Source organism: Chlorocebus sabaeus, chromosome 20, assembly GCF_047675955.1.
Source record: "Chlorocebus sabaeus isolate Y175 chromosome 20, mChlSab1.0.hap1, whole genome shotgun sequence".
NCBI classification, from domain to species: domain Eukaryota; kingdom Metazoa; phylum Chordata; class Mammalia; order Primates; family Cercopithecidae; genus Chlorocebus; species Chlorocebus sabaeus.
In genome coordinates, this window is record NC_132923.1 from 114,000,003 (window position 1) to 114,015,360 (window position 15,358).

At 40.5% G+C, this 15,358-nt stretch overlaps 1 protein-coding gene across 2 annotated transcripts in view; it reads right to left on the minus strand.

Moving 5' to 3' along the window:
• The window catches only part of KDM1A (lysine demethylase 1A), a 65,452-nt gene that overhangs the window by 2,875 nt on the left and 47,219 nt on the right, over positions 1 to 15,358 (minus strand). For both annotated transcript variants that reach the window (XM_007980095.3, XM_007980097.3), the window contains 8 exons: positions 12,366 to 12,508; positions 11,896 to 11,986; positions 9,682 to 9,816; positions 8,850 to 8,923; positions 7,636 to 7,747; positions 3,693 to 3,825; positions 1,567 to 1,754; positions 1,080 to 1,194 (listed from right to left, as the gene is read on the minus strand). In XM_007980095.3, the coding sequence (XP_007978286.1) occupies positions 1,080 to 1,194; positions 1,567 to 1,754; positions 3,693 to 3,825; positions 7,636 to 7,747; positions 8,850 to 8,923; positions 9,682 to 9,816; positions 11,896 to 11,986; positions 12,366 to 12,508 (991 nt within the window). The remainder of the gene's footprint in view (positions 1 to 1,079; positions 1,195 to 1,566; positions 1,755 to 3,692; positions 3,826 to 7,635; positions 7,748 to 8,849; positions 8,924 to 9,681; positions 9,817 to 11,895; positions 11,987 to 12,365; positions 12,509 to 15,358) is intronic.

A 15,358-nucleotide genomic window follows, 5' to 3' on the forward strand; every position in this document is an offset into this window, starting at 1 on the left:
AATAAGACAGGCTGTGAAGGAAGTGGGGTCGAGGGGGTGGGGGGAGAAGCAGCCCCCCCAGGCCTAGACCACAGTACATGTAGAGGCTCTGAAGTAGAAAACAGCATGGTGTCTTCCAGGATGTGAGAACAGCCAAATGTGCCTGGAACCTGGTGATGGACAAGGAAGTAGAGAGGAGTTAGATAATGAAGAACCTTAGCATGGGCCAAGATAAGGAGTTTGAACATTTTCTTTCAGCAGTAGAAAGTCGCTAAAAGAAGCAGGAATAGCAGTAGTAGCTATTGGTAACCGTCCAGGCAATAGGTAAGAATGGCTTGGACTGGGAGGTAGGCCATAGAAAAAAGTAAATAGGTTTGCAAGACATTATAAGGCTGGCACTGACAGGACTTGACAGCCTGGATGGGGAAAAGACACGCTGCTGCTGTCAGAAAGCAATGTGCTCAGGGAGCCAAGTTCCCCCTCTGTGAAGTTAGAGGCGCTGGGGTGTGAAAGACCATTCACCACTGGGCAATGAGGAGTAATGGAAAGAACTGGGGATGGGGGGCAAGCCAGTTAGCTGATGTGTCTGCAGTGACAAGGCCAATGTCTTCTTTTTACAGCCTTTTCTGGCAATGAGGTGGTGTACAAATATACTTTAAGTCTACATAGAGTTAAGTCCAATTACAGAAGAAAATAACTGAACAGAAGGTAGGAATTTCTTAAATACATTGTAAGGGAAGCAAGCAAAGAATGGGGGCAAGTCAGTCTGAGAATGAGGAACACAAGCTTCCCCTGGTAGGAAGCCTCCCTGGGCCTGTCCCTCCAGTCTGAGTGGACCTCCAGTAACCTGGGCGTTCAGCCCGTCATGCCACCTACTGCCCTGTTCTAAGGCTGCTTCCCCGCTTACTGTATCCTCACTAAGTTGGGAGCTCCTCGAAGGCAGGTATTTTTACACCCCAGTACCTAGAAGATATTTCAGGAATTGTTTGTTGAGTTAATAAAGAGAGAAATTAAGGCATATATATTGAGAAAATCCCAAATATTTCAAATTCTATATTCCTGTAAGGATATGGAAAAGATTAAAATTAGAAGGCATTTACCTTTATAGAGGTTCCAGAAGAGGAAGAGCTCACCCCTGCTGGCAGTCGTACTGCCAACATGCCCGAACAAATTGACACTTGGATCCCAGAACACCCGGTCAAAACACAACACCACCTACCGTAAGAAAGAAGCACATGAGCTAGTGACGGGCTAGATAATACTGGCTTCAACAGACTTCCTTGAAGTCTCTTCTAATCTGCTTTCAAAATAAGCCCAGAAATTCTTATTATTTAGGATGACATTTACGATCCTCTTTTTATAGGCTTGAGTTTGTGAAATGACCCCATAAGAGTAAGTCCGTATGAACAGACACTTGATGATAGACTTAGACACTGAAGAGAATCAACTGCAATGCCTCAGCCCTGATGTCACAATTGAGAGCATAGCCAAATGCCCAAAAACGCAAGGCCCCTCCTCACCAAGTAAATGACTAAGACTGCTATTTGTACATTACATCTGTAGACAGAAGTGTCTAAGGCAAGCTACCTTGTTAAGGTTGCCAAATCCCATCCTTTGGACTGCAGATGTTTTCCACTCAGGGAGAGGTGGCACAAACTGAACAGCTGGTGGCTGCTGCTTCAGCACACCCAGGGGAAGGGTACAGAGAACTGCATCGCATTTATAAATAAAGGTTTGACTCGTGGAGCGGGTATTCACAGCTATCACTTCACATCCTGCAGAGGTTGGGTGGGAGAAGACTAGTGGTGATGAATATGGCACTGATAAGGACACTGAACGTTTAGTGTACAACAGATGGACATCCATCTCTCAATTCTCATTTTTCTATTTTCATTACCTTCATGTTTCACATAAGAAAACTGAGGTAGAGGTGAAATAACACATCTAAGGCCACACAGGTAATAAGTGCCAGGATTCAAACCCTCGTAGTCAACTTCAGAATCCTTGATTGTCATCCCCACACTACCCTCCCGATACACTGGTGATCTCGACTAATGAAAGGACCTTACCATTTACTCAAGTTAAGTACATTTAGACCAAAAATAGAGTAAAATGCTCATCCCAACAGAACCAATGTCTTCTGACTGTGGTTAGTTGCTCACTATCAACCAACAGAAGAATGCTACAAGAAGGCTGTGATGCAGATCTGGGGGATGCAGCCTAAAACTGCGGAGCGTGCTATGCTTGAGAATGTACAGTCATCCTCAGCTTGTCAGAGTATGAATGAGCTCAAAGCTGACCTCAGAGAGGGTACTGAAATTATGTTATCATTTTCCTCATTTATTTTTTTATTTTATTTTATTTTTTTTTTTGAGGCGGAGTCTCGCTCTGTCGTCCAGGCTGGAGTGCAGTGGCCAGATCTCGGCTCACTGCAAGCTCCGCCTCCCGGGTTTACGCCATTCTCCTGCCTCAGCCTCCCGAGTAGCTGGGACTACAGGCGCCCGCCACCGCGCCCAGCTAGTTTTTTGTATTTTTTAGTAGAGACGGGGTTTCACTGTGTTAGCCAGGATGGTCTCGATCTCCTGACCTCGTGATCCGCCCGTCTCGACCTCCCAAAGTGCTGGGATTACAGGCTTGAGCCACCGTGCCCGGCCTCATTTATTTTTTAATGAATGTCTGTTTATATACTATATATACTTTGAGATATATATATGTATCTCAAAATAAATATGAAAGCTCAGTACATGCTCATTTTCTGTGGCTGCAGAACTAGAGAAAATGGCACAACATCTATTCTCACTGTTCTCCGTCTGCCTGCAAAAGGCTCAAGGCTACAGATCTTCTCAGCACTGTCAACTAGAAGCTGCCTCTGATGGGAAAATTAAATGGAAAACTGTTTCACTGATTGTTAGAAAAAACTAAAACATCTGTGGTGATCTCAGTAACTCTAAGGAAACGGGCAGCGCGGGGTAAGAATGATGGCTGTGTCTCCATTTCTCATGCCTACACGGTCACACATGGGTTCTCGGAGAGGGAGATGACTAGCTATCTTGAAGAGTTCAAAATGCAACAGTTGCCTGCACTTTACATTAAATGTAGTCTGAAACCAGCAATAATAATGAGTATTGAGCCTATCCCCATAGCAAGCACAGGGAAACTATCTCTGAAGAAGTCAACTTATTAGCAGGACTGCTCCAGAACTAGGAACCAAACGTAAGCGAATTAGCCCAGCTGAATAGAAAAGGCCAAAATGAATCCAAAGACCAAAATGCAGATGGTGAAATAAAAGGGGTGGGTCCTACTGGAGCCCAGGTGCCAAAATTCTGGTATTTATGAATATACGTAACAAAATTAGATCCAAACTCACTGGCTCACCAAAATGGAAAACTTCTTGAGCACTGACATAGTGCTCAAAGGAAATGCTCACTGGGGCATTGCAGATTTCAGATTTTCAGATTAGGGATGCTCAACCAGTAATATCCAACTAGCTCAAATTGGAAACTCTAAAACTTGCTTCAGTTTCCCAGTTTATAAAATGATAAGGTTAGAACCAAAGACTCTATAGGCTCGATTGTCTGTAAATGCCAGTTTTTACGTATGGTGTCATAGTTTAAACACTCTATCAGGAAATGTACCTGATAGATCATACCTAACAAAAGATCAGTCCTGTTTCAGGAGAGTTCTCTCTTACCTTTTGTAAAGCAGTGACATACCTGAAGCTGTGTAGCGAACCTGTCGCACTGCTGTATTCAGTTTAATGTCTAGGCCTTCTGCTAAAGCCACAGGCACACATGAGTAGCCATTCCTTACTGTCAGGTGGCTGCCAGTGAACTCAAAGTCATCATCCTAAAGAGGAGAGAAAAGAACATATTTCCAACCTTTTCTTAATCTGTGTCATTTGCACCTAGTTCTGTACAACAATGAAAACACAAGCTTCTGGAAACAGTCAATATTTTAAGGCAAACTAAAGAACAAATCACTCAGTATTTAGTTACAGTTATCAAAGGAAACTGAAGAAAGAAGAGAAAACACCAAAATGTCCCTGTATCTTTGGGCAGTGAGATTAGGGAAGTTTCTTTCTTCCCTGGATTTTTTTTTTTTTTTCCCCCTGATACAGAGTCTTGCTTTGTCATCCAGGCTGGAGTGCAGTGGCATGATCTCGGCTCACTGCAACCTCAGACTCCTGGGTTCAAATGATTCTCTTGCTGCAGTTTCCCAAGTAGTTGCTGGGATTACAGGCATGCGCCACCACACCCAGCTAGTTTTTGTATTTTTAGTAAAGACAGGATTTCACCACGTTGGCTAGGCTGGTCTCAAACTCCTGACCCACCCACCTCAGCCTCCTAAAGTGCTGGGATTACAGGCATGAGCCACCACGCTTGGCCTTCCCTGGATAGTTTTTATCATTCCAGTCCAATACCACTAAGTCTGGATCTTCTATGGTGGTTAGGGTAGGGAGGTGGTAGGGGGAATGATAATCTAGGAAATCCAGATGATTAAACATCACGTGGATCTATCTGGCTTTTGAATACATTACAGACTTGAAGGATATCAGGGTCACAGTCCTGATTACATTTTATTTTACCTGAGAGCAAAATCCATTTTTATGCTTTAAATTTACAGGTTTTAAGTTGAGGAAGATTTCCAAAACCAAGTCAGTCAAACTAGATGTAGGTAATCTAGGATCATAAAGAGTGGCCCAAGACAGTCCACACAGTAAAAAAAAAAAGTCAGGATTTGACCTGATTTAAAGATCCCCAAAATGATCTTACTTCTCTGAATTTACTGAAAATTTTTCTATATAACATTTTTTTTTGTAAGCTAGTAAGGATTTCTAATTTCATGAAATTCTTGGGGAAATTAGATCAAAATGCTGGGCTGGCAGCAACACTCTAGTTGAAATCACTCATTTAAAATTTTATACTATTACAAATAGACACAATATTGAAACATCAAATGATAAATCAATGAATAGAAGGACCTTAGTATTTACATGAAAAATCATAAAGGAACGGTAGTTCTGCAAGACTTTAGCAAGTTCAACTCTTCAAACACTAAAAATATCAGATTATTTATAAAGATTAAGAAGTCAAAATAATTTTTTTTTTTTTCGAGACGGAGTTTTTCTCTTGTTGCTCAGGCTGGAGTGCAATGGCACGATCTTGGCTCACTGCAACCTCCGCCTTCCGGGTTCAAGCAATTCTCCTGCCTCAGTCTCCCAAGTAGCTGAGACTACAGGCATGTGCCACCACGCCGGGCTAATTTTGTATTTTTAGTAGAGATGGGGTTTCACCATGTTGGCCAGGCTGGTCTCGAACTCAGGTGATCCGCCCGCCTTGGCCTCCCAAAGTGCTGGGATTACAGGCATGAGCCACCACGCCCGGCCTGTCAAAATAATTTTTACTAGGAAAATGTATAATGTAAATTAAAATATGTAAGTAAAAATTTAATAATTTACTTCCATACTGGTTTTTTCCTTTTTTTTTTTTTTTTGAGATGGAGTCTTGCTCTGTTGCCCAGGCTGGAGTGCAATGGCGTGATCTCCGCTTACTGCAGCCTCTACCTCCTGGGTTCAAGCAATTCTCATGCCTCAGCCTCCCAAGTAGCTGGGATTACAGGTGACTGCCACCATGCCTGGCTAATTTTTGTATTTTTAGTAGAGACAGGGTCAGGCTGGTCTTGAACTCCTGACCTCAACTGATCCACCCGCCTTGGCCTCCCAAAGTGTTGGGTTTAAAAAGGTGTGAGCCACCATACCCAGCCTATACTGCCTTAAGTCTGGTCAAAGTTTCAGATTTAGAGATTGGTTCAAGAAGCCCTGTGATTTCTCACTTGAAGAGTAAATCACACTGAAATTTAAGAAAAGATGGTATAGCCCTGCCCACTGAGAACTATAAAACATCACTGACGTAAATGAAAGAAAACCATTTTTGGAGAAGTAGACTGTATTTAAGGATAAGAATACTCAATATTGTTAAGATGGCAATTCACCCTAAATTGATCTAGAAATTTAATGCACTCCTCATCAAAATCCCAGAAAGTGATTTTTGTAGAAATTGACAAGTTGAACTGTTATGAAAATATGTACCTTAAAATAGCCAAAACAATCAAAAATGAACAAAGTTGGAGAACTTACAAGACAGTATGATAGTGGCATATGGATAGACATATAAATTAACAGAAAAGACAACCTTAAATACTCATGCTTACATGCCAATTAATTTTCAACAAAGGTGCCAAGAGAAATGAAGAAAAGGATGGTGCTGGAATAATAATTACATAACTATATGGAAAAACATGAACCCTTCACTTACTTTTCCTTATACACAAAAATTAACTCAAAATGGAGTACAGACCTAAACATAAGAGCTAAACCCATACAATTTCTGCAAGAGAACACAGGATAAAATCTTTGTACCTCAGGTAAGACAAAGATTTTTTCAGGATGCAAAAAGAACATAGTTTAAAAGAAAAAGTTTATAAATAGGAATGGGAGTCCAAGACTGGAAGATTACTTTAGCCCAGGAGGTCAAGGCTGCAAGAGAGCCATGATCACACCACTCCAGCCTGGGCAACAAAGCAAGACCTTGTCTCAAAAAAAAAAAAAACAAAACAACTTTTACTCTGAGACAGATTTACAAAATTAAAGACAAGCCACAGATGAGAAGGAAATAAATACTTGCAAAACATAAATCTGACAAAGGACTTCTGCCTAGAATTTAAAGAACATAATAAACTTCAAACTCATCAACAAGCAGACGATCAGACTTTTTTAATAGGCAAAAGATCTGAGCAGACATTTACTCAAAGATGACACATGAATGGCTCATAAGCTCAGGAAGAGATGCTCTCCATCACTAGTCATCAGAGAAATGCAAATACTACTATACCTATTAGAATGGCTGACATTTTTAAAACTGGCATTACCAAGATTGGTGAGGATTTGGAGAAAATGGAATTTTCATACATTGCTGGTAGGAAGGCAATTTCGAAAATATTTTGGAAGTTGATTTATAAAGTTAAAAATCCACTTTCCATAGTACCCAGCAGTTCCATTCGTATTTACTCAAGAGAAAGACATGAACATTCTTAAGCAGCTTCGTTCATTAGAAGTCAAAAAAGGGAAACAATCCAAAAGCCCATTCAGGTGCCAGTGAAAGGATAAGCGACCTGGGGTGCATCCACACAATGGAATTCTACTAAATAATAAAAAGGCAAACAACTGATATAGGCAAAAAAGATGAATCTCAAAAACTTCATGCACATCACAAAAACTATACTAAGTGAAATACATCACACACAAAAAGCTATGTACTTTATGATTCACTTTATATGAAACTGTAGAATAAACAAAATTACAGTGATAAAGCAAATCAGTGGTTGTCCAGGGCCAGGAGCCAGAGCACGGGGGATTAACTACAAAGGAGCAGGAGAAAACATTTCAGGATGATGGGAATGTTCTATATCCTGATTGTGTGGGGGCTTATGACTGAAATCTGGCAAATCAATAAACTGTTCACTTAAAATAGGTGAATTTCACTGTATTTAAATGATGTCTCTTACTAAAGCTGTTTAAAAACACACATACAAAATTAACTGTTTCTCTTACAATCTCTCTCAAAGACATGTGCAACAAAAAAAATAAGGGAAACTTACCTGATCCCAGTGCTTAAGGGAGAGAGTTGAGAGAGGTGTGGCATTAGCAAATTCGAGATTTGCAAAATGCCAATCAAGTATTTGTCTGTCTCTTGATGAGAGATATACATCACTGCAGAAGAACAAAGGAGTACAGGATTATTAAACGATATCACTAGTTCTCTCAGTGTGATGTAGGTGATCTCAATAACTGTGGCGGAATCTAAGTCAGGGCTGTGCCTTATATGAAGAAATTACAAATCAAAAAGTAGCATCTTATCCGTCTTATTAACCTCTTTATCTCTGATGTCTAGAGCAGTGCCAAGCTCACTATGTAAAGCAAATTACCTGTAGGCCTCATTTGTCTGGGGGAAAAAAAAAAAAGAATTCTTCATATGAAATTACCTTATATCATAAAAGCTTATTAGTTGTAAAAAAAAAAAAAAAAAAAAAAAGTCTTATATTTTACACACAGCATAGACTCTATAGAAAGGATGGGCAGGCTGGATGTGGTGGCACATGCCTGTAATCCCAGCACTTTGGGAGGTCGAGGCAGGTGGATCACCTAAGGTCAGGAGTTTGAGACTAGCCTGGCCAACAGGTGAAACGCCATCTAAAAATACAAAACGGGCATGATGGCGGCACCTGTAATCCCAGCTACTCAGGAGGCTGAGGCAAGAGAATCGCTTGAACCCAGGAGGTGGAGGTTGCAGTGAGCCGAGATCACATCACTGCACTCCAGCCTGGGCGACAAGAGCGAGACTCCATCTCAAAAAAAGAAAGGATGGGCAGCATCCTTGAATACAGAACAAAACAGATTTATGTGGAGGCTGGATGCAAGTGAAAACATTTCACCAGCATTCACTGTCAAAAACCCAGTGGAAATAAAGTTTAATACCCACCTAGTTCTCAAAATTATGGAAGTATAAAGCAACAGTACCTTCTACCCCCTCAAAAAAGATAATTTCCATCTATTGCATCTTTATCCAAATATCAGATCTTATGGAGAAAGGCTCTCTCTTTAGAAACAATTGTTTAGGTATCTAGGACACATTAAAATATAGAAGCAGGGGATTTAGAAACCTCCCAAGTAGTCACATATTAATTTATTTAACAATTTAAACCACTCACTGAACATAAATAAAAGCTCACTATGATTTACAATTTTCCTTCTAAATCAAACTGAAAGAACAGTAAAAGCTATCCCTCTGAACTTTTGTGTTTGTTTTCCTTACCTTGGGGGATTCGCTTCCAATTCTTGAAGTTTTTCTTCTAGCTTTCCTTGTGTTTCAGCTAATTCATCATACTCCTGATAAAAATTAAGTGAATCTGAGTTATCCTGAAGGGTCAGATATCTACCTAGTTTCTTTATACCACAAAGTATAAGGTCTGGATCATATTTCCTCTTCGGATCACATATAGGAAGTGTGGCTCAATTTTAGGCTGGGGTTAGATAGAGCTCAGAGATTTTTGTTTTTGGAGACAAGTTACAATTGGGGGCCTGGAATATTAGGGGGAGGCAGGGTGCACACAGGAGAAAATAATAGAAGAAATATATTAGTGTGCTACAAAGTGGGGATGAAAAATCATAGCAAGTACCATTTCATAAGCATGCCATGTCCCTGGCACTGGGTAAGCATTTTATACATAATTGTATTTAAGCTTCACAATTACCCTACAAGGTAGGTGTTAAGACCATGTTACAGATGAGGCAATTAAGGAGTCCAAGGTCACATGGCTCGAGACTCCAAGTTAGGGATTTGACAGTTTGACCCCAAATGACTCTGAAGTCCATGTTTAATACTCTTACTCTAAACTGTTACGGCTAAACTGAGATTTAAGATAAAATGATGAGATTATTAAGACAGGATAAGAATTCTGCAGGACAAGCAGGTCTTAAACCAAACTAACCCATTAAATCCCCATGGCTCACTATGTACCAAATCGTCTTCATTGCACTGAAGGCACTTGTGATTGGCTAGTAGCTCTCTTTTCCAAAATTCCCCAGATCTGTGCTATTTCTTAGGATTCCAAGTAAAACCAGTTAAGCCTGTATGTATACCACACCTTGCATAGGGCGGTCAGATCCCTGTGTTTGCTTTTCACTAAGAACTCAGCAGTAATATCTCTGGGCGGCTTTACTTCAGATGCTTCTTTGTATTGCTGATGGAGTTCTTTAATTTTCTCTTTCAAATTTACCATCTAAGAAGGAAAAGCACAAATTTACCACTCCAGATAGTAATGTAGTTTATGTCTGTATCACATGTACCCTTTTTTGGCTCCTCAAAACTGCTATCACAACAAAACAGGGCTACAGTGCAAGGTCCTTAGAATTCTTAAATACTTGTTCTAACCTACAGCATTCCATCTGGGAAACAGGAAAGAAATCTTATAGGGCTTGACATAAAGGTACCACAACTATCTGCTAAGTAAGATCAGTGCTGCCTTCTAAAATGAATGAGAAGGATGAGGAGTGTCCCATTAATTTAAATAAACAAACAAAAAACCCAGTATTGAAATAAATTTAATACCCACAAAAAAGAAAATATCGCTATTGTAACTTGAACTTATTTTCGGAAACAAATTGTCATAATGTGTTTTTTTTTTTGAGACGGAGTCTCGCTCTGTTGCCCAGGCTGGAGTGCAGTGGCGTGATCTCGGCTCACTGCAAGCTCCGCCTCCCAGGTTCATTCCATTCTCCTGCCTCAGCCTCCCGAATAGCTGGGACTACAGGCGCCCGCCACCACGCCTGGCTAATTTTTTGTATTTTTAGTGGAGATGGGGTTTCACCATGTTAGCCAGAATGGTCTCAATCTCCTGACCTTGTGATCCGCCCGCCTCGGCCTCCCAAAAGTGCTGGGATTACAGGCGTGAGCCACCGCGCCTGGTCCTATAATGTGTTTTTTAAATATGTAAAAGGTCAAATAACTTTTTTTTTTTCCTAAGAGACAGAGTCTTGTTCTATCACCCAGGTTAGAGTGTAATGGCACAATCTCAGCTCACTGCAACCTCTGCCTCCCAGGATCAAATGATTCTCATGCCTCAGCCTCCCGAGTAACTGGGATTACAGGTGTGTGCTACCATGCCCAGCTAATTTTTTATACCTTAGTAGAGAAGGGGTTTCACCATTTGGCCAGGCTGGTCTCGAGCTCCTGACCTCAAGTGATCCACCTGCCTCAGCCTCTCAAAGTGTTGGGATTATAGGTGTGAGCCACTGTGCCTGGCCAAAGAATCTTAAGGAACCATTCTTAATGTTAGCTTTTTTCAGGTTTCTGATGATACTACACAGGCCAAGAGTGACAAAGCCTGAGACTGGGCACCCTATAGGTATCCTGCCACTTGGCAGTTCTTAAGTCACTCTTCTCATTTCATCCTTACCACAATCCATGAAGACTGTGAGCTGGAGACCTCTTCATCAGACCGGATGAAGAAATGAGGCACAGTGAGAGTGAGGCAAGAGTCCAGTCACAGGCACACCCAGAGTATGCACTATAAAGGCCCCCTCCAGGGGCTATTTTCTCCCTAAGCTCATGTGACCTTTGCAGCTGGCAGGGTGAGGAGAAACAAATGGTTGGACTTTAATGCTCTGGAGCCTGGGGCGCTGGAAGGTGGTGGCAGAGAAGAGCCCTAAGAGTTCAGCCCTGGGGAACAGAGGTGGGGGTGGTGGCAACTCAAGAGAAGTAATTATGCCAATGAACTGGCTGCTGATTTGTTGGTCTTCAACAATGGAAACTTGGCTCCAGTACAGCTAATCTCCTGCTAGTCCTAGAATTCAGCCGAGGGCACTGGGATAGCTTTAGAATGGCTAAACTAAGCTTGTCCAACTCGTGGCCCAGGACAGCTCTGAATGCAGCCCAACACAAATTCATAAACTTTCTCAAAACACTGAATTTTCTTTTCTTTTCTTTCTTTCTTTCTTTTTTTTTTTTAAAGCTCATCGGCTGTCATTAGTGTTAGTGCATTTTATGTGTGGCCCAAGACAATTCTTCTTCTTCCAATGTGACTGAGGGAGGCCAAAAGATTGGACAACCCTGAGCTAAAGGGAACCAGAAAAAGAGGAAAGATCTATTTCCTCTGGCAACATTTATCAATAATGCCACACCAAAACACTGACAGATAAAACAGTCTCTTTTGTTAATCATTATTTTCTTAAGAATGAGTCCCAGCTGTGCAGACTTTCTCTTCCATGGAGAAAAAAGTCTCAGAAATGCTTTTAAAATTTCTAAAGACATTTTCTCCTAATAAAGCTTCTTCAGCTATAAAGAAAATACAGAATTTCACCTTGTTAAGAAGTTCTTTCAATTCTTCCTGAGTTTTCACTATCTTCTTCCAATGTTCAATCTGCTCATCTTTGACATGCTTCTCTTGTAACCTAAGAGAGACAATATGTATAATCTGGTCTCAAAGCCAACTTTGCAAAATAAGACAGGTGCCCATCAAAAACATTTAAGGGCATCAAGGCCCACTGAAACTTCTAATACTTAGGAACAAGAAAGTTGGCTAGTGGGAAATTATTTCCTAGGCTATGTTAAATACAGTATAATACCACAAAAGCAATGAATTTTAGAAGTGAAAGGGACCTTAAGAGATCATATAATTATTTTAAATAACTTTTAATTTTGGATTCAATGGTTTCACATGAAATTAAGTAAAAACTAGCTCAAATAAGACTTGCAGAAAAACTTAAAACATAAATGGCAAATCTTTACACATGGAACTCACTATACAATAAGCACTATCAAAGTACTTACTGAATGACAACTTCCAATGCCTGGCCAAGGGACACAGGCTTATTATTGAGGACATTGAAGTCTAGTTGATGACTAAGGTAAGATGTAGCTTCTAGCAACCGGTTAAACTCTTGCTCTACCATTTCATCTTTCTCTTTAGGAACCTGAAAATCCGAAGTATAGCAGAGTTGGTCCTTATAAAACTAAACATATCCATCCATGAAAACACAAATGCTCTATAGTTTATAAAGGTCAAAATATGTATCTCAAAGGGGAAACCTTTGAGCACAATGATTCAAATTTTCTTTTCTATGAAGTGGTCAAATCCATTTAAATGAGATATGAAATGTTTGGGCCCTGACGATTTCCTCTTCTCCCACTTCTGCCCTCAGAGCTGGGACTCCACCTCTGTTAACAGCCACAAGATTCACACTGGTGCTAACTGAAGTCACATGGAGCACAAGTGGCACTGAGCTGACATGCATTAAGTTGAGCTGGCTAACATGCAAACAACACACTAGAAAAGTCCCAGAGAACAAAAACTATGTCAACAAATCTGAGGACCTTCCAAGAATAAGGGCAGGATGGGAAAATAAGAAGCCCAAGGTATCTATCTGCTTCCCCTCAAAGATGAATCTCAGGTGGGAGGAGAGAAAAGAGAAATGAAATTCATGGCTACTAATAAGAACACACTAGCACTTTTGTTCTTTTGCACAGTAATAATATTTTATGGCACCAATAAGTTGAGAATTGAATGTACAAAGCTCTTAAGAGAGTCTATGAGTAAATGGAGGACCAGAAGGTCTGGCTCCTCATTGATGTGGATGAAGCAAACAGAATGCAAAGCAGATCATCAAGCTGGAAGACCATGATCCTAAGCCATGCTGTGTGCCTGCCTACCGATAACATCAGTTAGTTCACAAGCACCCCTCTGCTACTGCTTAATTCAGCCCCAAAGTAAACTGTATATGCAATCCTATTGTTGAATTCATGGCAGAAGTGAGAGAAAGAAAAAAGATGTTTAAGGCAAGCACTGCTTGTTATAAGCTGGGCTGGTATCAGCTGGGAAATGTGATTCAAAACACGGAATTTCATTACACAGTCAACCTAAAATTGGTAACACAAAAATAAAACATGGAAGTAAATTCTAGTAAACACTAAGACTCAGGAGGAGCGACCTCTAACAATCAGAGATAACTGACTGTTGACAAGTCCATCCCAATAATATTCTACCTCTCATTTGAAACTCCACAGTTTTTCTACTTCCCAACTTAACAGATGATTTTGAACCCTGGCCTCTGCTCCTTCACTGATCACACAAGTAACTCTATGAGATAAGCCAATGTGTGGCAGAAAGAATCTGGCAAGAAGGGCAATCTGCTCCCAAAAAGAAAGAGGACTGCAACTCTCCTTTGAACTGTAAATATGAGAGACGCCGTAACTGATTTAATCAAAATCACATTCAAAGCAGTAAGTTCCAAAAGACTATACACGGGAGAGATGAGGGTGTCTTTATAATTAAAGAATTACCCTTAGCCTAAAGAAAATCTAAATCTCTAAAAATATTCTGGTTTGTGTTAAATGAGGCAGAGAATCAGGCTTTGGATGCTTGGTGCCATTTATATCAGGAAGGTACCTAGGACTGGTGGATCAAAAACCTCTGACCTATTACTCATTCAACTCAATGGTCAAAAAAGAGCTTGCTCTTTTACACAGCTATGAGAGCTGATGGAAGAGACAGACCCTTTGGTCAGGAATTTCATTTACTTTTTCAGCTACTTTTCCTCACTGATGTGATATGTGATGGTCATATATAGAGCGACTCAAACAATGCCGAAATTTTGCTCAGAAATGTGCTACTTCCAGTGCAAATCCTGCAATGATGCTACAAAAGACGGTTCTGGAAATCTAAATTTGGTTCTTCTTTCAAAAAGGAAACAATTACATTTCAATGTGAAATCCAGGTAGTTATGAGACCTTAATTCATCACAGATGCAATGCGTATGACTGATTTTCTTGGAGTATAAAAGTGGTATTTCTATGTGTTGCTTCTAAAATGCCTAGCAAGAGGATGCTACAGCAGCAAGAGGGACTACTAGATCACATATGCCTCTACAATAGGGCAGAATGTGTCAATACGCAAGGGTGCAAATGGTACAGATTAAAGCTCTTCCAGTGTCAACTGGATGGTTTGCTTCAGACAAGCTTTAATCTTTGCAACTAGGATGACAATCACATAGGGAAGTTCATACTGAAAAAGTACACAGCACTCAGGCTCAGTAACTGGGGTCTAGGGTGTGTGGTAGAGAAATATTTAAAGGGACACTGTCAAGGTTAGAGGGACCAAATTTGACCTCTGTTTCCTCCCTCTGTTTGCTGAGCAGCCCACTGGATTCATTACACTTTCCCCCTTAGTCCACCCACACCACCCACAAAAAACCTAATGTTTTACACGCGCTTTCAATGACAAAAACTCAAATGGCACCAGCCCAACATATAGGCGCAACTCTACAACAACAAACCAGTGTGAATGTATGATGGAGAGGATCTTTGAAAGGAAAAGATTTAGGTTTCAAGCTTTTAATGGGTTATTGTAAACAGTGAGGAAAATGATTTGAAAAATTATGAAAAAAATACCTTGACAGTGTCCTTTTAACCAGTGCAGCAGAGAGAGAAATAAACTGTAAATAACAGCCCAACAGCCACGTCAAGTTTAGTTTTGTATGACAGCAATAAAATCAAGGCTTTAAACACATAGCATGACAGAAGCATTCTGTTAGCTCAGAAGCTGCAACCACCAGAGAAATAAGGAACAGATAGTACAGAGACTAAATGGGAAAGTCAAGGCATAGAAATGGCCAAAAGAAAGGCAGTTAAAAAAAGGCGGGGGAGTGAGGGGGAAGTGTCAGAAAGCAGTGAGGAAAAAAGCAAAACTCAAAAGAGGAAAGGAAAAACACAGAACAGTAACAACAACAACAACAAAATCAAACAAACAAAAACCAAACCAAAAGATT